General features: G+C 44.0%; 2 protein-coding genes across 4 annotated transcripts in view; one reads left to right on the plus strand and one right to left on the minus strand.

Moving 5' to 3' along the window:
• immp2l (inner mitochondrial membrane peptidase subunit 2) overlaps nucleotides 1-16786 on the minus strand; it is a 199117-nt gene extending 182331 nt beyond the window's left edge. The window contains exon 1 of one of the 2 annotated variants that reach the window (XM_084936612.1): nucleotides 16767-16786. The gene's annotated coding sequence lies outside the window, so the exon portion shown is untranslated. Of the gene's footprint in view, nucleotides 1-2629; nucleotides 2715-16766 lie in introns of those variants that run through there. The other variant, XM_084936611.1, reaches the window with a different exon arrangement.
• Nucleotides 16189-22010, plus strand: LOC146384613 (zinc finger protein 277-like). 2 transcript variants are annotated; one of them, XM_084936608.1, is made up of 12 exons: nucleotides 16194-16304; nucleotides 16828-17041; nucleotides 17322-17410; nucleotides 17524-17606; nucleotides 17845-17936; nucleotides 18648-18758; nucleotides 18837-18969; nucleotides 19094-19161; nucleotides 19608-19704; nucleotides 20790-20832; nucleotides 20918-21092; nucleotides 21301-22010. In XM_084936608.1, the coding sequence occupies exons 1-12, from the start codon at nucleotides 16277-16279 to the stop codon at nucleotides 21488-21490; spliced, it is 1323 nt and encodes a 440-aa protein (XP_084792734.1). In that variant the 5' UTR covers nucleotides 16194-16276; the 3' UTR covers nucleotides 21491-22010. The 2 variants fall into 2 exon arrangements, with proteins under 2 accessions (XP_084792735.1, XP_084792734.1); XM_084936609.1 differs by lacking the exons at nucleotides 19608-19704; nucleotides 20790-20832 and having other exon boundaries at nucleotides 16189-16304; nucleotides 19074-19161.
• Nucleotides 22011-24754: the final 2744 nt, after the last annotated feature.

Here is a 24754-nt window from a genome sequence, read left to right on the forward strand (position 1 = left end):
TGCGGTAACGATATACATCACGATATATTCTTTTCTTCTGTATAACGTATTTTCCACACTATAAGGCACACTTAAAATCCTTTAATTTTCTCAAAAATCGAAACTCGAACCGATTTTGGCTGCAGAAATCTGTTAAAGTACAACTTTGGTAAGCCGCACTGCTTGATGGATTGTCAGAGCATTACGGCTGCCGTAGTGAGGAGCTTCGCGGAGTAATCTGGGTCCAAAACTCCGTCAGCTTCAGGTCCCAAAGTCAAACGAACACTAAGAGTTAAAAATGGTCTAAATTCTTTCATCTTTAATTAAATCATCAGCGTTGCTGCTTTATCGGGTGTAACAATTAAGTTTTACATCCATGAAAACAGAATTTATTAAATTTAATGGAGTTAGAAGTTAACAGGAAGTTAGCTCGCTAGTTTACACCTAAACATTTCATACCATGTTCTGACTGAGAGATTTCTGAAACTAATTCAAACGTACAGCTCTGCTATCACTTCCAACATAAATGAAGACAGAAAACTAAACAGCAGTGGCGTTTGCAGGGTTACTGAAGTTGGACTACCTGGTATATAATGTTGTGCTACCTGATTGCTAGCAACACAGCTATGTTAGCATAACATTAGCACAGTGAAGCTGGAGGATAAACGCAAACTTTTTTCCACTCAATAAAAGTTGACGTGAGGGATTCTGGTGGTCAGGGACAAATGCAATCGCATAGCAGGATGCTGTACACGGGCCAAACTTCAGTCAGGAGAACAACTGAGATTATTCATCCACAATACGAGGTTAGTTATTAATATACTGCAACAACATGGGAATAGAGCAGCTGCGAGAGAATTCAACATTAATGAATCAATGTTACGGAAGTGGAGGAAGTTTTTGGCCTTCCCCATATTCCAAAAGTGCTTCATCTCTTTGCTATGACTGTCGCCCGCCATAATTTGCACATGATAATGGTTGTAGCCGCTGCGATGCTTTCGACCAAAACAGGCGCAGCTTGATGACATCATCAACATGTGACATAGTCAAAATCTCTATCGTTGGCCAAATTTATATCGTTTATATCGTATATCGTTTATATCGCCCACTTCTAGCTGGAAGTTCAGCTCTTTAAGGACACTTAAAGGACACGTGCTGACATACAACAGTCTTTCTGCTGGTAAACACTGTCGTATGCAGAGATGGGCAGTAACATGTTACTGTAATCAGATTACTTTTTCAAGTAACAAGTATTACTATTGCAAAAAAATAATTAGATTACTGTTACTTCCCCATAAGCACGCTGCGTTACTAAACCGTGATTTTGTTTGTGAGAGTGTCTCATGACAATAACGGACGAGTGTGTGACGTTCGTGGTAACAGACGTGTGCAGATCAACAATGGATAACATGGAGTGATGGAGAGAGTACGACCATGCAGCGTTCAAAGCGTGGACGCACTGACCTTACTTAAGGTTTATTCGATAAAAAGTGACACAAACATTAGCTTCCGCTGTTCACTCTGCGTGGGAAGGAAACTTGTTTCTACAGCGAAAAATTAAACTTCAAATCTGAGTGAGCAGCGAGCACGCTGCCACGGGAATGTGACATTCACAGAGAAACCCCCGGATCCTCCCACTGACATGACCGCTGTGGACAAACCTCCACCCACCCCACTCCTGCTAAACAGGTGACAATAGATTTAAGAGCTGCTGAGTCTTTGATTTGATTTATTTTCTGCTGTGTTTTACTTGCATCTATGTGAAAGAGTGTAAACACAAAACATGATTTTATTTTATATGCTGGAAAATGCAGAAAATAGCTTTAAATGTTAAACACATTTCTTCTTGCATATAATTAAATTTTTGCTTGATGCATAAAGTTAAAAGATTAAAACCAATAAAACAAGTTTTAAAAAGAGATTTTTCCATTTGACTACAGTTTATATGATGGATTATGCAGAAAAAACAGAACTGGGCTACAGGGCTATAACTTTATTACGTATTCAGGTTGTGTATCGTGTTTTTAAAAAAGTAACTAATTACCTTTGAAAATAAGTAATCAGTAAAGTAATGGGATTACTTTCTTGGAGAGCTAATCAGTTATTAGTAACTAATTACTATTTTCAAGTAACTTGAGCAGCACTGGTGTACGTGGCCTGAGGCAGGCTTATTGTGTTGCCTAAATATCCCAGAGGTGTCGTTTACAGCTGGCTCTCTGCTAAGCTGCCTGTTTTATGTGGCAACATCAGTTCATCCCTTGAGTTTGGAGCTTTACATGACACGAGTCAGTTTATTAAAGTCAAACACGATGAAGCACAAGGAGCAAAGCACACTTCTTCAGCATTATTCACAAAAACCCATCAACTATCCTCGATAACAGTCCACCTTAACAACACTCATCCTCACACCATCTCTTCCGTCCACCTTTAGGCTCCCTGTCAATGCTGTTGACCTGTGTGTGCTAACAGCTAGCTGGAGCTGCTGCTAGCCGTCCTGCTAACTTTTCAGACTGTGTTGGGGTCACAGACAAACGTGGGTGACCTCACAGAGGCAGAGACACGCGGGGAGCGGAGCTCCGACCAACACCGTTTAAAGCACGAGCGCAGCGGCGATACAGGCTCAGAAGCTAAAAGCGGCTAACACACCTACCAGTAACGTGAGTTCTGGCTTCCGGTTGTCCTGCCACCACGTGTCGGCCCCCCGGTCCTAAAGCCTGTCCGTACCGCTCTCGTTTTCTGATGTACGGAAGCCCTTTAGGTAAATTTTGGACAACGAGAATAGTAAAATTAAAGGATAAAAGCACAGTTGTTTTATGCTTTGTTACTATTTGATTATTTTTATTTGTCACAGTTTTAACTTTCAAATCCAATTAAAATCAGTCAATTATTTTCTTTTTAAATAAAATGAGAAAAATAAATGTTTCAGATTTTCTCATTTTATTCATTCATTTTGGTATCACGTAAAGTTTTCACCTACAAAATGTACTGGCTTCAGAGACTACAAATATTAAGGTAATAGTCCCGAGTTTTACATAATAATTGATTTAAAAACATATTTATAAAATGTATTTACCTACAAAATTTGATTTACAAAATGTTTGCCCTTTCTACCTCCTCATTTTGATTTTTGTGCCTTAATCTCAGATTTGTGAGCCTCAGACCTTTCAAACTTTTGAATAACTGAATGTTAAGTTTTAGTTTCATCTCTGAAACATGAACTTACAGTCACAGCTTTTACCTCCCACTTTGTTGTTTTGTGCTGTGATGGGACGCTCGGTTCTTCCTCTAATCCCTGCTGTGTTTTTTGGACTTTGCTTTATTTGATAAAGGGTTGTTCTCTGTTGCTTCAGCTCTTTTTCTATAGTCTGCATCTTCCTGTGTTTCATGACACAAACAGTGACTTTCTAAGATTTTTACTTTTATCTCATAGTGAGATTTGTAAAAATAAGTTTGAGCTTTTATTGGAAAGCTGTGGATAATTTCTTAATCATCTTGACTTCCAACCCAATTTGATAATTTAAAATCATCTGGGGTTTTTGGCTCAATCAGACTAATGGCCTTTAAAGCTGAGTGCCACAGACAGAGGGAGGAATAAACAGATGGACTAACATACTGCTGGTTTGGGTCTCATCAGAGAAATAATGAGTGTTTCCAGCCATATTCTTCAGAAATCAATCTCAGAGGCTCGAGGACACCCCAGACTGCTAGATTAGATAGACTCTTAATTTGACACAACAGCCTTTGCATTTACATTTTAGTCATGTTGCCATTTCTGCAGACGTTCAGGCTGTTAATGGACACTTTCAGGACAGCCTGCTGTGGGAAATGAATGCGAGAGCTCTCACTTACAGAGCAGAACAGTGTCTCCCTGAGGAAATGATCACTGATGACTCACATCAGCTGCAAAGAAAACCACTCAGAGGGATGCTGTTCATCTTGTCTGTTAGTCACCCAAGTGTCACTCAGTGCTCGGCATCAGTTCTTTTTGTTTTTTTAATACATATATGTCAATGACAGATGTAGGTACACTTGATTAAAAGCTCTGAATCGTGAGGCAAAACACACAAAGGCTCAAAAAGTCAGAGTACAGCCTGGTGTGTCCCTCACATCCACGTTAATCCATAAGCACGCACACTCTGACCTCTGCGAGTCGCGCAGTCGTATCCAAAAGTTACCTCGAGTCTTCATGAAACAATATTTCATTGACACAAGCAATAAGGAAGAAAGAGTATATACCCCTTCATGATTCTGCATATTTGTCACACCTACATGTTTCAGATCATCAAAAAATTTTTAGATTACACAAAGATAATCAGAGTAAACACACAATCCGGTTTTTAGATGACGAGTTCGTTTATTAAGGCATCAAACTATCCAAACCTGCCGGCCCTCTTTGTTAAATCATGAATTAACTGTGACTGAGTCCAGTTTCACTGCCACAGCAAAGCTGATCACTGTGACACCTGCTGAATCATAAACCTCTTAAACAGAAGCTGTCTGACAAAGTGAAACAGGCTGAAAGATCTCAACCAGCAGCACATCACGATCACGCCACGATATAAAGAACCAGCTGAGGAACAACATCGGTGACATCATCAGTCTGAAAAGTCACAGAGGCATTTCTAAGGCTTGTGAGAGTCGTTATCCACACCTTCACAAGAGTGACCAGCCAACCAAACTTACTCCACGAGCGCATCATAAAATACATCAGTTCTGTCCTGTGACTTAGTCAATGACAGCTCTTTAAAACGAGGCTCTAAGGTGAGGCCTTCTCACGTCGTTAAATCCTCTGTAAGTTTCATCCTCTCCTCCTTTCCTGGTTCGGGCGAGGATACGAGGACAGGAGGTCAGGATGTGAAATTTGAGATTGCTTTTGAAGCGCTGATGAGATTTGTGGTCGCCACCTTCTTAGACTTTTGGAGGCAGAAGTGTTCGTACTGGACGAGATGGTGAAGTTTGAAGCTATCCCCACACTATAAATGGTCCAAACCTGTCTGTCTCTGCTGCTGGGCTCACTGCTGGAGCTTCAACTGGACAGTAGAGGACAGATTAGAGGATAGGAAGTGTTGGGCAGTTAATATTGGCGTAACTTTGGTCACCGCTAACAGGTTTGTGGCTAAAGTAAAATTTCTGCCATAGAAGAGAGCGGTTTAAAGCAGCGGTCCCCAACCCCCGGGCCTCGGACCGGTACCGGGCCGCGAGAGTTGAGGCTCAGGTGTGAAATGTCTGGTTTTCAGGGTTTTTATTGGTTTTCAGCGTTATTTTGTTATCGTTTTGATCGTTAACTTGGTTTTCCTGAGTCTTTTTACATGTGTTATGAATAAATCTTCTTTTTTTCGGTACTGATACTAGTTTTATTTTGTTGTATTTATCCGCGACACCTTAAAGGCCGGTCCGTGAAAATATTGTTGGGCATAAACCGGTCCGTGGCGCAAAAAAGGTTGGAGACCGCTGATTTAAAGGATCAACCTGATGACAGGGAAAATACAAAGCTGCTGCCTGCTCAGGTCGCACAGAGGCTTGTGTTTTATTAAATTTAAGAGTTTATTATTCAGCAGAATAACTCACGTGTCTCTGGAGGAGAGCTGATTATACTTCAGAAAAGCAGAAAGAGTTTTAAAAGACTCGAACGGCTTCGTCAAACAGGCTGCTGATGGACAACTGAGCGGTCTCAGCTGAGCGCGCTGCAGTCGGGATCAAATACAGCACGAGTACAATCACCTCCTGCTTGAGAAAAGAAGAGCAGCCGAGGAATTAGACATGAAGGAAGCAGGCCCGCTTCAAATGAGGAAGTACTCGTACCAATCAGAGTTTTAAAGCAGCCATAGCTCTTTTATGATGAGGGCCTGAATTGTCCTTCAGGGCTTAATTAAAAGTGGAATGTAGAAGCCATTATCACACCGAGTGGCTGGTGCTTAAACCACCATTCCCACGTCTCCACAGTGTTTTTCAGAGGAACCACAGATGAGAGGTTATAATATTACAGGTGAGGAGCAGTCACAGGGCACAGTTTGGTTAAAGGCTCGATGTAATAATTGAATAATAATCATTTATTTTGTGTTGCTTTTCAAAGTTGCCTCACGTAGGCTGTTACAACAAAAGAGAGTTATAAATTAAAATATATAAAGCAGCAAAAATAGGGTAATAATAATGTTTTCATAGAAGATGAAAAGTCATGAAAGTTGTTTTATGAGCTCTGAGTTTGAATCAGTGATTTGTTGATTCCTGACCGACATGTTTAGTGTTTGATGGGGCCAAGCTGCCGCTCTGTAGTCTTTATTCCACTTTGTTTGACATGAACTTTGGACTTTGACCCAGTGATTTTGGGTTTGGGGGCTTCTGTTTAATCACTAGTTTGCTCATGGTTTCCATGAAGTTGACTGTTCCTGAGCTAATCTGAAGGCCACATGAAGTTTGAAAGTCTGTAGCGAATGACAGGAAGTTGGCGACCTCTGCATCTCAGCATCTCCTGACCCCGCGCTGCGATTTACGTGGCCTACAGCTTCATGGCTGGTTGCTGTTGTTCCCAGTCTCTTCCAATTTCCCACTAACAGCTGACTGTGGAATATTTAGTAGTGAGGACATTTCCTGACTGAACGTGTTGCACATGTGGTGTCCTATCATGGTACCACACTGGAATTCACTGAGCTCCTGATAGCGAGTCATTCTTTCACAATCGTTTGTAGAAGCAGTCTGCATCCTTAGCTGCTTGACTTTATACACATGGAGGTGAATGGAACACCTGAATTTAATGAAAACAGAGTCTTTGTGTTTTTAGTTGGTTTAGCTTCTTGAGTGGCATCTTGTTTAGTCTCTCCAGTTTCTTGTTGATTGTGTCTATTTGGTCTGTAAGTCTGACGTCATTAGCCATTTCCGGATCCAAACTCCACTTCAGGTCCCAAAGCCGAACGAACACTGCGGCATCACTGAGAGTTACAAACTGTCTAAATTCTTTCATCTTTAATAAAATCAGTATTGCTGCTTTACCAGGTGTAACAATTAAGTTTAACATCCAGGCATCCATGAAAACAGGATTTATGAAGTTTAGTTAGAAGTTAGCAGGAAGTTAGCTCGCTAGCTTCCATCTAAGCATGATATAGCATGTTCTGACTGAGAGGTTTCTGAATAAATTAAAACGTAAAGCTCTGCTGTCACTTCCAACATAAATGAAGACAGAAAATTAAACAGCAGTGACGTTTGTAGGGTTACTGAAGTTGGGCTAGCTGGTATATAATGATGTGCTACGTGATCGCTAGCGACACAGCTATGTTAGCATAACATTAGCACAGTGAAGCTGGAGGATGAACGCTAACTTTTTTCCACTTGATAAAAGTTAACGTGAGGGTTCCCGATGGTTTGGGCTTTTTTAAGGGGCTTGATCAGATTAAATAGAACAAGATGAAAAGCATTAAAACATGTTAAAAACACAACAGCCTTAGTAAACACAGAGTAGTTCAGACCTGGCAGCAGGGTTCATATGTCACACTTAAAGAGCAGATGGGTCTAGGCTGCTGAGTGTTTCTTCTTCACTTACTATGTGTTTATACATCATTAATACAGATTGTGAATGAGATGTCATATATGTTATTGTTTGAACAGAGTGAGTAATTAGCAGACAGATGAGTTCAGTGTGTCAGAATTTGGTAACTGCAGTGTGAGGAACAGAGAAATGCAACCATCTCCAGGCCTTAACTCAAGGTTAGAGATAAGAAATGGAAAACGAAGAGAAGAAAACTAAATGTCAGCTTGTAAATGGATAATTTAGCCTGACTGCAACTAGCTGTTCCCTCCAAACCTCACTGAGCTCAGCTGCTGAAGCTAATCAGTCACCTCAGAGGGCGACTCCAGGCACCAAACTTTGACTCTTGTTGCCTCAGCAGCTGGAAACAATTATGCGACCAATTACAGGAACTCTGAGCAACAAATCAACAACTGTTCAATAATTTCAGTCTGCATATGGAGAGCAGCCTGTACATAATCTATATTAGTGTATTGGGTGTGGGTTGATGGGGGCATTTGGTGTGTTTTTGCTCTCTCCTTTCCACAAACACTCTTTCTTCCTCTTTACTGATATTTTCTGGATTTATCAGCTGCCCTGCACCTGAGAGGGTGATCGGAGAAGTCGGCCAAGTGTAGATGGCAGAGATCAAAGGCGCTCCCGCTGTGAACGTTTGTTGGAATGTGTGTTTAATAAGATGATGGCGGATGGAGCTCACTGCACAGCAGAGAAACTGTCTCAAACTGGGTAAAGACTTTGAAAGATGCTATGATCAGAAGAAGATCCAACATGGAAGGCTGCACGGAGCATCTTTTGGACAGACATGAATACAGGTGTACATTTTGGCCTCTGGTGTGCCTTGAAATTATACAAATTATTTCCCCTACACCTTCTGTACTACCATTGCAACATGGCTGAGAAAAATTGGAAGATATCCAGTGTTCACAGGTAGAGCTTAAAGGTAATCTGTCATCGTTATCTGACAAAATCAGCGAGTCATCCACAAGCCACAGGATCCTGTCTTTCAAATCCCAGAGCATCTTTCTGGATTTACTTACCCTGACATTGGTGGTCAAGTTAAGCAGTCACACAAAGCCAGTTACAAACTCAGTTAACTCAGGCTTTCCCCACTTTCCTGGTGTTATACCTAAAACAACTATAAACTGCCACAGTTTATATGTGACCGCATGGTGGCCCAACACAACCCAATTTACGACATCTACCAACACTTTACAACAACACAGTAGATTAACAAAGCCGGAACATTTACGGAGCATAATATATTATATTCCAACACAAAAAAACCCTTCAACACAGTCCGTCATGGTGAAGAGAGAGCTGAGAGTAAAAGCAAACCTCTCAATTTAACGGTCGATATATCTCTCGGCTGGCCTGGGAACGCCTTGGTGTTCCTGCGGACAAGCTGGAGGAGGTGGCTGGGGAGAGGGAGGTCTGGGCTTCTCTGTCTCTGACCCCGGATACGCGGAAGAAGATGGATGGATGGATAAAATAATCCAGATCAAAAGTTACAAACAACATGAATTAAAGATCAGAACAGTGCATGCACTCATTTACTCACAGCCAGGCAGACCTTCAGTACAGTAAAGAAAAACACAACTGTTACACAAAACAAGAAAAACAAAGTAAAACATGAAGTAACCAAAAGAAAAATAACAATTTTCTGAGACCAGAAAAGTGATGTGAAATGTAGCAACAGAGACGCAGCAAAAAGACAGACAGCAGAAAAAAACCTACAAATACAGAAAAACTACAAACACATGACGCACACCCACATCTGCTGTGATTTCCCGAGCTGTTCTGACATGGATGCAGTCATGACATCACTGTCACAGGTGTAGGTGGTCACCTGCAGATGTTTAGGAAACATGTTACACACAGTTCTGTGGTGTGTAGCATTGTGTGTGTGTGTGTGTGAGCTGGATAAAGAGCAGAGGAAGAAGAGCCCTTGTGGCTGTTGTGACTCTGATCCGTGTGGGTGACTCAGCTCGCATCATGACGTCTTCTGAGGTTCTCGGGCTCCAAACACGAGGAACGGTGTAGGTGCCGAGCAGGCGGTTGCTATGCAACAATTCATCGCCAGCAGCATCCAGGTTGGACCTGAGTGGAGAGCAGCAGTCAGGCGGAGGGGGTGGTGTGTTCTTTGAAAAGCCGGAGGAAAGCAGCGTTTCTGCAGCGAGCTGTCAGTAGATTTGATTATGTGGAAGCTTAATGGAGAGGATCGGGCCAGAGCAGCTGCAAACGGAGATACGGTGCAGATAACTCTGGAAGACCGGGATGGAGGATGTGTAAAAACAGGCAAAATGGGGCCTGGATGAACAGAGTGACACTAATTTGAAGCTTGCAACAGGCTGATGTAAGACAGGTACAGTGAGAGGCAGCACAGTGTTTACGCTTTACAGTGAAGGGATGAAGATGCCGAGTCTGTAAATGGAAATATTTACCGATCAGCTCTTCTCGATATGAAGCCGACCTCACATCAGCTGTGGCAGTCTGACCAATTAAACACAAGTGTTTTATGGTTACATCTTTTAAAAATCACCTTGTTCATTTAAACTCCTGTCACAGAACAAAAAGGAATTGCATCATGGGTAATGTAGGTAATGAATAAATAAAGTACTTCCTGTTCTGCTGCACTGATTGTGATCATCTTTGTTGAATCCAACATCGTCACAGGAGAATTATTTTAGCAGAAAGTTCAAAGACCCGGGCAGTCTGGAGTTTTTCTACATGGCAACTCTGCATTCACAATTTCCAGTTCTGGTGAGTAGAACTCTTCAAATTTCACTCAGTAAAACTGAAGCTCGGACTTCTTGGATGTTCTGTTGGTACACTAACTTTACAGCAGTCTTATTATTGATCAGATGATGTCATTAAAAATGCTCCAGAAGACTCAAAGCATAAACATGGTCCTGAGGTCCAGGTCAGGTGAAGCTGAGCAGACAGCTCTCGCCTGTGTCACCATCCACCTGTCATTCAAATAGGCCACACCCCTAGTAATGCAAAATTTAATCCTTAATACAATTCAAACGGGCGACTTATAAAAACATTGTCGTTGCTACAGTTGCTATGAGGGACGAAAGGATCCATTAAAGGCGAACATTTTAACATGGGAGTCTGTGGGGACTGCCTCAGCGCTGGAGCCTCTGGTGGACGTTGGAGGAACTGCAGCTTGTAAATACTGTGTTTGATAAATATTTGATTGTTTTACAGATATTCTCAGGCAGTCCTAACACTCCAGCTGCATTATGTCACGCTAAACTTAAAATAAGACGGCAATCTCCTGACAACAAGACAACACAGCGGTGGTTGCTCAGTGATTGGACTGAACTATTTGTTGCTTTTAGTGACTGACTGTGAGCGCTTTCTTGTGTTGATAAAGGTCCAGGTGACCACTTTTAATCTGAAGGTGATTTCACAGATCACCTGGTGGGAGTCTCCAGAATAATCCCCCCCAGAGCTTCCAGACCCTCTCAGACAGACTCAGGGATGTGAAACGGCCAGCATGTCACAACAAAGTAAATCTGTAAAAGTCCCACGTCTCTTTGCAAAAGTAGACTTGATTCAGTTGTTCATTGTTGTGATGTTCTGTGTATGCAGATAGAAGAGGTTTGTCACAGTAAACGACGACACTGGGATGCAGTGATTCAGTTTAGAAGCAGTCAGGCTCACTTGGTTTGCTGCTGTGTGGATATTTTAGCACTCTGAGCTTCGGTGTGGACGTCCAGGCCTCCAAACGTGCTTTTGCTTCACCTGGAGCATCAGGAACCCTTCGCTCTTTGAGTTACAGTGTTCAGGCTTGGAGGGAGAAAAAAAAGAAGATTGATGCGGCTCGTGTTGCAGTCACAGTCTAAATCAGAAAGCCTCATCATATCCAGGCTGACCGAGGCTGCCTCGCCTCGCTTCTCTCCAGGGTTTAATTAGAGCCCCCGGGCTCGGTGTGAATAATGCAGCACCTGAACGCACCTGAGCGGCCTGCTCGAGCAGAACGAGGAGCCGCGGGGAGGCCGAGAGAGCACCGCCTCCAGAGGGAGAGAGAGGGCGGTGAAAGGGTTTGAAAGAGTAACATCATAACATCTGAAGGTTTTCATGTCACTCTAATGATGTCCTGACAGAACCACGAGGGGCATCAGAAACATCTGTGTCACACCTGTCCATCACTGCATCTGTGTTAGTGACACTGCTGGAAGAATCCAGATTGCTTTGATTGTTGTTTCCTTCCATTTGTTTGCACTAACACTGCAAGCATCAGACTAAATCATACTTATTATTTATGACCCCACAGTACCATATCACCCTATTAGAGCACTTCGCTCTCGCTCTGCAGGCCTACTTGTTGTTCCTAGAGTATTTAAAAGTAGAATGGGAGGCAGAGCCTTCAGTTTTCAGGCCCCTCTTCTGTGGAACCAGCTTCCAGTTTGGATTCAGGAGACAGACACTATCTCTACTTTCAAGATTAGGCTTCAAACTTTCCTTTTTGCTAAAGCATATAGTTAGGGCTGGACCAGGTGACCCTGGATCCTCCCTTAGTTATGCTGCAATAGACGTAGGCTGCTGGGGATTCCCATGATGCACTGGGTTTTTCTTCTTCACTCACTATGTGTTAACAGACCTCTCTGCATTGAATCATACCTGTTATTAATCTCTGTCTCTCTTCCACAGCATGTCTTTATCCTGTCTTCCTTCTCTCGCCCCAACCAATCACAGCAGATGGCCCCGCCCCTCCCTGAGCCTGGTTCTGCCGGAGGTTTCTTCCTGTTAAAAGGGAGTTTTTCCTTCCCACTGTTGCCAAAGTGCTTGCTCACATGTTGTTGGAGTTTCTCTTTTTTCTCTTTATTATCATAAGGTTCTTACTCTACAATATAAAGTACCTGGAGGCAACTGTTGTTGGGATGTTTTGCTGTATAAATAAAAGTGAACTGAGTTGAATGTAATTTGGCTGAACAGGAAATTCACATCATGGATCTGCAGCGGCCGTGTGATGATGTCATGTCAACATGGACCAAAACCTCTGAGGGATGTTTCCAGAAACGTTTTAAATTTGTGCCACAAATAATTGAAGAAGAAGAGAGCTCAGACTCAGCTTCACTGTCATTCAGCCATTTGACACGATATAAATGAAAAACAGATTCTCTGTCCAGGACCTGGGTCTGAGCGACCCAGGGTCCATGAGCATTTATGACTCGTATTATATGATATGTGTTTGTTTCTGCATTGTGCTGCTGTTCCTGTGTCTGTGATGTTGGAGACCTCACCTGCTCAACCGCCTGCCATAACCACGCCACCATCACTTTACCTACCTGTTGCTGCTGCATCACCGTCCAATCTACCCCCAGTGGCTGCTACACCACCATCATTTCCACTGCCTGCAGCTGCCACACCATCTTCACCATCAGTTCAACTGTTGGCAGCTGCGGCGCTGCCGGAGGGACCAGCACGGCCTGCATGTCACAAACCACCTGCAGTGCTTCGCCATGGGCCATCGGAGCTCTTACGTGGCTGGACCTACTACAAGGCTGTCATCAGATCACTGGCCGGCCACCAGAACTGCTATGCCACAGCTGCCAGACCTGTGGCAGGCCGCTCGAGCTGTTTTCCTGCCGTCACCGTCCATCGGGCCAGCTGCCAAAACTGTGGCAGAACTGCGGTGGGTTTTTTCAGTTTTTTGGGGACTGTTTTGACACCGCTGCTGGACGTGCGGTCGGACTTTGAAACTGTTGGGATTAGGGGCTCTGTTTGCTAGAGGATTTTGTTTTTGCACGGAGAGTGCGGAGACTCGGGAGCAGAGTACAGATACTTGGGAGAAGGCGCGACACGGGAGTCGTGGGAGCGCACTGGAGATTTATTGTGTTACATTTACTTCACTGTAAATCAACGCACTGTTTACTGCACAGAGTCCAGCATTTAGGTCCTTTCTCCCCCACAGTCTGCCACACAGACCGTGACAGTCTCAGGTCTCAGTATTGCAGCATGCTACCAAACAACGAGTAAAACATTACAAATAACTACAATTAATAGAACAAGAAATTCTCAAAAATAAGTACTAAAATATGCAAAAACATAAATAACAATCACAAATATATAATATTTATATAAATATAATGGTTCTTCTTTATTTTAATGACTATTTACAGATTTTCACTGGCGGCATCAAAACTATGGATGAACACATGGAATTAAACCCTCGGCCTTCTCTCAGCGAGCTTCATGGTGTAGTCACCTGACATGGTTTCACTTCACAGGTGTGTTAACTCCAAAGCTGGAATCCTGGAATTTCTTGCCTTCTGAATCTGGTTGGGACTAGAAGTCAGGTTGGTACACAGTAGGGCTGCACGATATTAGGAAAACCTGCGATGTGCGATAACTGCGATCAATATTGCGATAACGACATGACTTGCGATCGATTATTAAAACCCACCCCTAGTCTTGCGGCATGTTTCGTACATTTGTGGAATGGCGACATGGGAAAAGTCGTTTCGTGAGGGGATGCGGTATCTCCGGTCCACTTCATGTATCAGACTGGTGAAGCCCTCTCTGCTAACTGTATTTATAGGCATCATGTCTTTGTCAAAAATGTGTAATGGCCTCTGTTATTTCTTTGTAGGGCTTCGACGTTTTCTCATAAGGAGTTCCACTTGAAAAACTCTGATACAGAGACGGCTGTTGGACTGCGGCGCTCTTTGTCTTAACATTAGCAACATTAGCTAGCCCTGTCTTTCTGGAACTCTTCAAACAGTTCTCTGTGGTTGTGTTGAAGATGATGGTGGAGATTAGTCGTGTTTCCTCTGGTGGTTGCCACGAGTGTTCGGCAAGTTTTGCAGAGCACCTGTGTTTGGAGAACGTCATCTTTACCAAATCCAAAGTACCTCCAAATAAGCGAGGTACTATTTTTTTTAGCCACGAGTTCATAGTCAGTAGCGTTCTCGTCATGCGTCTCGCTCTCAGCCATTACAACTCCGACTCGTCGCTGCAGCGTTGTTCGCTCCCCACCTACATAGGAGGCGGGCCTCTAATCCATTTGATTGGTTAATGCCGTGAAGGGCTCTATTCGACTGGTCAAATGTGTAAAGGGGTTTCTTTGATTGGCAAATTCTTTAAAGTACGTGTGTAAACATTTTAAGGTACCCAATTATCGCAGTTGACGCCGTCTTTTGCAATGGGCCCATCGCACAGGCTGATATTGCGATGACAATAAATTTTAAATTTATTGTGCAGGCCTAGTACACAGCTGACAGCTCTATTTGACAACTGTTAGAATTCATATTATGGCAAGAACCAATCAGCGAAGGAAACAACAGTCCGTCATTACTTTAAGAACTGAAGGTCAGTCAATCCAGGAAATTGCAAAAACTTCACAAAAACCATAAAGCGCTACAATGAAACTGGCTCACACGAGGACCGCCCCAGGAAAGCAAGACCCAGAGTCCCCTCTGCTGCTGAGGATACATTCATCCACCAGCCTCAGAAATCACAAGTTAACAGCTACTCAGATCAGAGCACAGATAAATGCCACATAGAGCTCCAGTAACAGACACACTCTACATCAGCTGTTCAGAGGAGACTGTGTGAATCAGGCCTTTATGGTCAAATAGCAAGCAGAGGAGATTAGTTTGGGCCAAGAAACACAAGGAATGGACATTAGACCATCTGTGCTTTGGTGTGATGAGTCCAAATTTGAGATCTTTGGTTCCACAAAGGTGAACGATGGTCTCTACATGCATGGTTCCCACCATGAAGCACGGAGAAGGAGTGTCTGGTAGTGTGTGCGCCAGTGAACATGAACTTTTAAAACTCAAAATATTGTTTTATATACTGGTTAAAAGTGTTTGTGAAATACTTTGTTTTTTATGCTGGACTAAAAAACTGCAGTCACAAAGACTGACTCTGAGCACTTTTCGGTGATTACAGAGTCATAATAACGTGTCATATATGAGATTATCACCATGGCATGACATCACATCATGTATGTATTTGCAATATATAAAAAAAAAAACAGCTGACAGTGTGTTTTCATATTTTCATTCTGTGCTTAAAGGGAGAAAGGTTTATTATTTATGCAGTATTGCTGTCATTGCTTTTATCTATAGTTTTTTTGAGAATAACAGCACCAAACCTGAGAGTGAGTCAGACTGCAGGATGAACACTGAGCTGTTTGTGCCCCCCAGTGGTCTTTGACCACAACGTGCTTCCAGTGAATTCCCGAATCCAAGCTGGATGATGAGCTGTGTGTCATCAGCAGCCACTCCACCTTAAAACTGACTTCACGTATAAAACTTGGGTCATTTATTTAAGAATTTGCACCATATCCAGCCTTCTTGTGCCCCCCTGTACAGAAACTCAAATGTTATTTTCAGACTTTTATTTTAGGGAACCTTACACCTGTACACATGGTACACATTCACAAATAACGTTTCATTTAAAAATTTGTAATAGAGGGGAGGACACATATGCTAATGTAATGTTAATAAATGGGGATTTATGAACACTAAACTTTCATGTTCAGAGAACACTCTCAGGGGTATATCTTGAGGATCTGAGTGTTCATGTGATTTATATTCTTTGCTATATATATGCAACAACGTCCAATGTTACATGTTAGTCAACTTCATTCACATTAATTAACCTTCAGCTTTCGAAACTTAAGTTTTTATATTTCCTTGAACCACTTGAATGCACCTTTTATAATTCGTGTTTTACCGGGGGTCCGCGAAGGCGCTTCGTTGGCATTTTACGGCCTCCGATTGGTTCGATTTGTGTTATTTGCACCACGTGACACCAGACATGGCCGCCAGCGAGCCGAGTAAAGACGGTAAGTGTGACTTTGTAAACGTGTCCGCGGCTTTAATGCTGATATCTGGTGGTCTGCGTGCAAAGGTTTGGGTGTCGGTGACTCTCCGAGTCTGTGGGAATTCACAATCAGCAGAAAAAAGGCTAAAAAAAATCAGAAAAGCAGGCGGGAACCCGCCCGGCTAAGCTAGCAGGCTAGGAAATAGCTGGGCTGCTAACTCTGATTATACAGCAATCTCTATATTCAGTCAGTACACTCAGTCTGACAGCTGTGAAGTTTATTCAGGATTTAACAGCGTGTAAAGTCTGAGCTCGATTAATGAGTTATTTTATTAATTTATTTTATTTTTTTTAACTTTTAGATCATAGTTTTGTCCCCACGGGTGATGAAAATAATTGTATACAGACAGATTTTTGTAGATCAGAGGGAAATGCTTCTTCATGCCAGGCTGTACATTCTCGCTTCCGCTTGGTTTTGACTCACCTGGTCTGGAGTAGAGTGTGTGTGTGGTATATAAGGTGTAGTCTCTTTTCTGCTTTCTCAGGTAAGGACAGCATTCTGGAGCCGCTGTGTTTCCCCGATCAGCCGGCTGACACCTCCAGCCCTCCCGGTGTTCAATGTCCCGGCTCCGAGCCGCTGGTCTGCCTGTTCTGCTCTGAGTCCGTCCCACCGCCGCGGAAAGACGTCCTCCTCAGACACCTGCTGATGGAGCACAAGCTTGTCATCGCCGACGTCAAACTCATCGCAGACGTCCCAAAGTACGAGCCACACATGCTCCGGCTCACTCGTTTAACTCTCGGGAACACGTTTGGATGTTTTTAGCATTTGGAACTCGATCATTTCACCAAAGACTTACTGTAATTATTTGGGGTGATGGGGGGAAACCCTTACCTTACAAGTATAAATATATACAACAAGTCCAGCATGTCCACGCCTGTTAGTGTGCTGCTTTTATGAACCGTGACGAAGTGTTTCTGTGCGCCTGGATACCTGGCTGTGAGTCGGCTGCGGTTTTTACTGACGAGTTTCCTCCATCAGGTACTTGCTGTACTGGAAGGGCAGATTCCTCGAGCAGCCGGTCACAGATTTCTGCAGCGTCATCAAAACCAACTCCACGGGCCCAGTCGGTGAGTTCACTCAAACCCACAGAGGACCTGACCTTTCAAAGTGAACCACGTACACTTCCTCCAGCTCTGATTAATGACTCATTAAAAACTCTTCTTCCTCGCTGACCTGACAGAGAAGCAGGAGGACTACTTCCTGCTGTGTGACGTCCTTCCAGAAGACAGAGTCCTCCGAGAGAAGCTGCAGCAGAAACGACTGGTGAGGAGACGTGACACTCGGAGCATCCTGAGTGAATCTTGTGCTGCTGGAAGTTTCGTTTCTTTTAAACTTTATTTTGAGGCATAGTCTGAAAATCGGGAAAAATCAGAAAAATTGCAGATTTGAGTGATGATTTTACACGCTTTGTGTCGTTGTAACCTCTGCACTTTAAATATCTGAGCACTGTGAGGTAGTTTTCTGAAGAATTCCTCTGAGCTCTTCTTCTGTGCTCCCACAGGAGGAGGTCCTGGAGCAGCAGCAGAAGGAGCGAGACGACAGCAGCTTCCATCGTCTCTGCATGTTCTGCAGCGAAGAGTTCACGGGAAACAGGTAAAGCGCCGCAGGATTCCCATCAGTCCTGGAAACCTCACGTGTGTTAGATTAAAGCAGACAGAAGGTAGAGCTTCCTGAAATCATGTGACTTAAAGCTTCTTTGCTTCCTGTAGTCATCCTCTTATGATCCAACCCCCAAAAAGCTGCTTTGACGCATAATTCCATAAACATCATTCAGTGACATGTCTGAGCCTGAACCGAGAAGCTGATCTGAGACCAGTGCAGCTCCTCATCCTTCTTCCTCTCCTGCTAAGGGTCAGGTCTCAGACCTGTGCAGGTGTGCGCTGGTTCATGAATGGCATGAAGGTGTGACTGGCTCCTCACTGGTGTTTACCACAGTTCTTGTGTGGATCTGTGTCTTTACCTCCAGTTAAGCTTCCATCCATCCATTTTCAGTCACTGTGTTGGTTCGCAGATGCTCGGCCTCCCTCTGCACAGCCACCACCTCCAGCTTCTTGTGGGAGGACGCCGAGAGACATAACCCGCGTCCGCTCCGGGTCTCCTCACATTTGGACATGCAGCGTCCCATGGCGAGAGAGGCTGCTTCCCTCTGTCTGCCACTATGGGCACGCTGTATGGATCTTGAAGTCTTGTCCAAATGGGAACTTCTGGACGAAGGCCAAAGGACTGCAGCGCAGTGCTAACAGTGATGATGTCAGCTGATGTTTTCTTTTGTTTATTAAAAATGGCTCCACGTGCTGTTTCCAGGGCGTCTCTGCTGAACCACATGGCCAGAGAGCATTCCTTCAGCATCGGGCTGCCGGACAACATCGTCTACTGCAGCGAGTTCCTCGACACGCTGCAGGACAAACTGGACAGGTACGCTAATCGTTGCTTTTTATTCACAGCGTTAAGTTTTGTTTCGCGCGCCTCTTCATTTTGCTCCCCTCGCTTCAGTCTGCAGTGTCTGTACTGCGAGAAAACGTTTCGAGATAAAACCACGCTGAAGGATCACATGAGGAAAAAAGCTCACCGCCGCATCAGCGCCAAAAACCACGAGTACGACCGCTTCTACGTCATCAACTACCTGGTAAAACCCAGCGACACGCTCGCCACACGCTTCCACGTCAGGATAAACGAAGCAGTTCTGTAGAAGCAAACGCACTACCTGAATGTATTGTTCTGATTTTAAAGCGTCCCTCCTGTCCTGTCAGGAACTGGGAAAAACGTGGGAGGAGGTGCAAAGCGAAGATGACCGTGAGCTGGCGGATGATGAGGATGAGTAAGTATCCTCATGTAGCTCTGTGAGGACGGCATTAACTAAAGTGTCCTGATTCATGTCATACAGGCTGCTCTGTGTGGTGTTAAAGGCAAAAACCAGGCTGGGCTGCACTTGCGTGTAATACCAGTTTTTACCACCAGATGGTGCAGTTAGTGGGTGTAACGTTTATTTTAAACCAACACGACATCACCAGTCTGAGCAGGCTTGATCTCGAGAGCTAACCAGGTGCTGTGAGCTCGGGGTAGCTGTGGATCAGGAGGTACAGCCAAAGGTTGGAGGTTTGATCCCCGGCTCGATCCCAGATACTGAACCTCGGGTTGTCCCTCCTGAGAATATTCTTATTTACTGTGTCAGCCTGGATGCAAAAGTTTAAATCAAGTCCGCTTCCTACTCCTCCTCTGATCCTGTGTGAATGTCTGCTCGTGTCATCTCTGTATCGTCCGCAGTGATTGGTCGGACTGGCAGGCTCATCCGGTCTCTGCGGTGTGTCTGTTCTGTGATCACCAATCGGAGACGTTGGAGCAGATCTACGCGCATATGAAGGTACGGGAACGTAGAAGTTTCAGAGAAGGAAAATATCGTTTTCTGCTTTTCATCCCTGAAACGATTCTGCAAAGGATTCTGGGAGAACGGAGACAGTGCACACTAACAGGAAACGATCTGCTTCCTCAGGTCTCTGCAAACACATGAATCCATCGTTAGCACAAAACATGGCTTTTACTCAAAAAGTGCCCTCACACACAGATGGACCGAAGCTGAAGAGCTTTTAAAATGAAGCGCCTTTTATTTTGAAAAGTTTCCAAATTGTCAAAACTTTAACGAGCAAATAAAAATGTTTCCTCGTTGTTGGGTCTGTGTTTCCACATCCCCGCTAGTTTAGAGACTTATTCATCATGAAGAAAACAAGACGTAACGGAACATCTTCAACCGGTTTTTCACTCGCTAACGAGGGAAGTCTTTGGTCAAGAAGCAGCTCTTGGAGCCCACGCTGCTGTCCTGTCTCAGGCCCGAAATCCTTCAAAGAGCAGCTTCCCCCGTAGCTATTTATTGACATGGCAGTTACAATACACAATACAACACAAGCACCTCCCACCGTAAAACCCCCCAAAGGTTCTAAGACAAGTGTGTGTGTGTGTGTGTGTGTGTGTGTGTGTGTGTGTGTGTGTGTGTGTGTGTGTGTGTGTCCAAAAGGATCATAACAGCAGGAAGCTTACAACAGAAGAAACAGATGTGTCAGGATGCATCTGCAATAAAAGCTCCCCCAGCACAGAGTGTCTGGAGAGGTCAGAGACAAAGGAACGTCTTGATCCTATAGACTGAACTCAGACCTTACAAATTTAAGAAACACGATGACAACATTCAACAATTAGACTTAACACTCGTGAACAATAAATAAAATCTAGGATTCGACGTCGACTGCAGTCCGATTTTTGTCGTTGATTAAACGTTCTGGTTTAAAGTTAGAACCAGTTTCCCAAACGTGACTCTAAGTTTCTGCTCACGAGTGACGAGTTTACCTGAGAGGCAGAAAAGTTTCTCTCTGCTTTCTGGTTTTGTTATTTATGAAGTCTGTAACGAGCGTCGCGTGCGTGACCCTGACATCTTTCTGTTTCGTGATTGTTTTGCAGGAGGCTCACGGCTTCGACCTCCACCTCCTTAAGACCGAGCTCAGTGAGTGAAGTCTCTGTGGTAATTCGAGCGCAGTTTTCTTCTATTTCTTCCTTCTGAGTGTTTCTAATGTTCTGTCCTCCCTCAGACCTCAAGTTCTACCAGCAGGTCAAACTGGTGAACTTCATCCGGCGGCAGATCCATCAGAGCCGCTGCTACGGCTGCAGGCGGATGTTCGACTGCCGGGCGGACGCCCTGCGTCACATCGCGGCTGAAGGTCACGTGATGAAACTGCCAGAGATGTCCGCCTGGGACCAGCCGCAGTAGGTTTAACGAAGCGCCTGTGATCCGCAGAATTAACCAATGAGAGCGCGGGCTTTAAAGCTGGCGTACAGCTGCTGATGAACGTGGTCAACGCCACAGATGTTTACACTTCATTTGGAGTATTTTTATCAGCTGATGAAAATGGCGTCCTTTTTTAAAGTTGGGACTCATTTGAGCCTGAGCACTAAACTTCGTCTCGCTCCGCAGGTATTACTTCCCCACGTACGAGAACGACGCTCTCCTGTGCACGCTCTCTGACAGCGAGGAAGGCGACGGCGACGAGGAGCATCGCGGCGAGGAGATCCCGGTCATCGCGGAGGACGTCTCTAACCTGAGAGCGCTGAAACAGTCCAGCGTCCTCAAGCAGCTGCTGAAGGAGCGAGGAGGCAGCAGCTAGGACCACAGACGGACACGTGTCATACGTTTGACTCAAAGTCGTCTCTGACGTCGGCTGAGCTCAGCTCACGGTGACCACATCCCACATGGCTGGAACGCAGCGGCACGGGTTTGAGTCCGGCCCGTGGTCTTTCCCTCTCAACTGTTTCCTGTACGTCTCTACTTAGTAAAGATAAGACAGTTTAAAAGAAGAGTCCTCTCCACAGCTGGACACGCGGACGCCGTGATGTCCGCTGAAACGTAATTGCTCTGCCTCGTGCAATGAAGCTGAAACATGCGTTTTCTTGAATATGAATTTTATTACTCGAGTAAAAATGATTTTCTTTTGTAACTTGTAACTGAGCTGGATTCAGTGCTGTGGTGGACGAGCAGCTCATCGTCAAGATGAGACGAGAGAACTCTTTACTGTCATTGCACAGTCACACTAGGAACAACAGTACTACACAATTGGAAACTGTCCCGCGTCGGCACAACACAAACAACACAACACAGGAACTTAATAAATGAAAAGAATGAGTGTATGTTTTACTGCACATTGTTGTTATTATTGTTGTTGTTGTTGTCCCCTCAAAAAGCCCAGGGACTTCTCGTGCCTGAAACATCTGTCCTATTTGGCGTTTCTGTTGTTTTTCTGCATCGCTTTGCTGAGCGACACCTGCCGTATGGTGGAGCCGAACTGCAGCGCGCTCAGAGTTTTCACCGCGTCCTTCGCGTCCGGGCTCACGTTCGCGAACGTGCAGCACTGAGGAGAGAAACGAGAGGTCGCTGCAGGAACTCACTGCTGTCAAACTTCCTGGTTTATCCTCATTTCGGACTCTGGCAGGCTGTAGGACATTTTGGACAATCTATAATCTTCTAACACAAAAACATACAGTGTTCACTGAAGTAAACACACAGAGCAGTAGCAGATTTTTTTAAATGTGTTTTATTTATTTATTTGCTGCTAACTGCCTTGTTTTCATTTGTAGTTTTTGTAGTAGGAAGAACTACAAAATCTACAAATAAAAGTGCAGTTAACAAATGTAGTGCTCTCCACTATGTGAAGCCCTCAGCTGAATTTTTAGGTTTTTCAGTTCAAGCCAATTAAATGAAATCTAAAAATTCAGCCCCAACAATCAAATGATCCCCTATGAGCAAGCACTCTGGCAACGGTGGAGAGGAAAAACTCCCTTTTAACAGGAAGAAACCTCTGGCAGAACCAGGCTCAGGGAGGGGCGGTCTTCTGCCATGACTGGTTGGGGGGTGAGGGGCAAAATGAAATCAAACATAAAGGAGAGCACAGCGTATTTATAAGATAAAGTTTTATAAAAATTTTATAAGATAAGATTATTATCAGGGGTGCACATAAGTGGTCCGCAGGTGCACATGCGCTGTCAAAATAAAAGATGCGCACCAGATAAGAAGTTGCAACACGCAAGATGAGGAAGATAAGGTGAGATCTCCTCAAGATGTGGAGGATTCTCAGAAAAGTGGTTGCAGGAGGTGAGCTGGCTTCAAACAAATAATTTCCACGGCATACTCTGCACCACATCTCTGTGCGTTCATCATTTGTTTGAAGCCAGCTCACCTCCTCCAGAAAATCTTATGTACGCAAACACGCGTTGCAAATTCTTATCTGGTGCGCATCTTTTATTTTGACAGCGCATGCGGACCACTTATGTGCACCCCTGATAATAATCATGACCCCACAGAGCGGGACATTCACTCAGCCGAAAAGCTTTGAGATGGCCCAGCAACCTGCAGGAACAACAATGGCCACTGTGGCAAGACCCAAACCTACCTTACGCCACCAAGTATGGGTCTCCACAGTTTCCTTAAGTTCCGCATTGTCTTTTCTAAGCTGTGCGTTCTCCTGCAGGAGTTTATCTACCCTACTTTTGGCCTCGCACAGCTCAGCACAAATTCTCCTGTTCTCATTAAGGTGACCATCGTCCGCTATCTGAGCCCTTGTAATTAACGTCCCCATGACTCGATCCACTGCACCACTCAGTCTGTTAAACTGCTCATCGATGTTTGGTGCAGGGAGTAAATCATTTAACCTTTCCTGTGCCATTTTTTTAAATTGACAGCACAGTGTGTTAGCTCTTTGAAAGGTTCCTGTTTCTGAAAATGCCCCAAAGTAAACTGTGTTAAACGAGCTCTTCTATTTAAGGACTATGGACACTGTGACGTCATATTTTTTGCAACTATGTGGCAAAAAATATGACGACAGTGATCGTTCGAGAAGATCAAAGGAGCGCTGTGGATCATTCTGCGCATGCTCAGATCATGCGAATTTCTTGTTGTCTATCACATATGGGCTGTATCCCAATTCAGGGTCTGCAGCCTTAAAGTCCTCAAAGACCGCTATGGCCGGAAGTGCGAGGCTTGTGAAATGGGCGGTCTAGCCCCCGTCGCGCTGCCCAGGTTGCCTAGCAACCATGATACCAACCGCTGGAAACGTGTCATACAGCTTTGTTTGACAGAAATGAAGGAGAACATATTTTGTTCATTTGGTTGTTTGTTTCTACACGAGCTGTGTGTGATTTGATGAGTATCTGAGGCTGAGACCACAGGACTGTAAAACATGATTGTTGGGCTTCATTTCTGTACTGAACAGTCATTTAAGATTAGCTAGTAAATAACAATTAGCTAATGTTGGTCATGAGACTAAAGTCATCTCACTGTGGTAATGTAAATATAATATGGCCAATATTAAAGTTATTATATTAATCATGATTAGTTATTACAGCAGTGAGTTTGAACTCTGTACCAAACACTGAGCTTCAGCAAAGAAGTTGCAGTTGTTTATATTTCCTATCACCTTAAATCTTCACTCAAAGACGAGTATCTGTGACAGTGTATATACAGATGTATTATATATAAGAGACAAATATTGTTCGTTTAATATGTTGGCATTATTACATTTGGCTCAATGCTTACATATATGTGTAAAAAGCAAATGTACGAGCTGTGATAACTGTGTCTGATAGAATGAAGAGTAGACTGATATATGAAATATTCCTTTATTGGGGGAGAAAATCAGACCATGTCATAACTGCTGTAAGTCACACAGAATAGATATCAGAGCCTTAAACAGGCTGACTTCTGCTAAATGGGTCAAACTGGGCACAAAGTAAACAAACACATAACATCCTTATAGAATATGATGTAACACTATAGATCAACTTACCTCAGAATATATAAAGCATATAAACAATTACAGCAATATGATGCAACAAACACAGCAGCTGCTGATCCAAAATACTCAAAGCTTCATAGAACT

The sequence above is a fragment of the Perissodus microlepis genome, chromosome 7, assembly GCF_051167445.1.
Source record: "Perissodus microlepis isolate ML-2025 ecotype Zambia chromosome 7, ASM5116744v1, whole genome shotgun sequence".
NCBI lineage: Eukaryota > Metazoa > Chordata > Actinopteri > Cichliformes > Cichlidae > Perissodus > Perissodus microlepis.

Coding starts and splice junctions, on each gene's coding strand:
- LOC146384613 (XM_084936608.1), top strand. CDS start 16,277: ATGGCCGCCAGCGAGCCGAGTAAAGACG. Junction 16,305..16,827: donor CAGCGAGCCGAGTAAAGACG/GTAAGTGTGACT, acceptor CTGCTTTCTCAG/GTAAGGACAGCATTCTGGAG. Junction 17,411..17,523: donor CAACTCCACGGGCCCAGTCG/GTGAGTTCACTC, acceptor CTGACCTGACAG/AGAAGCAGGAGGACTACTTC.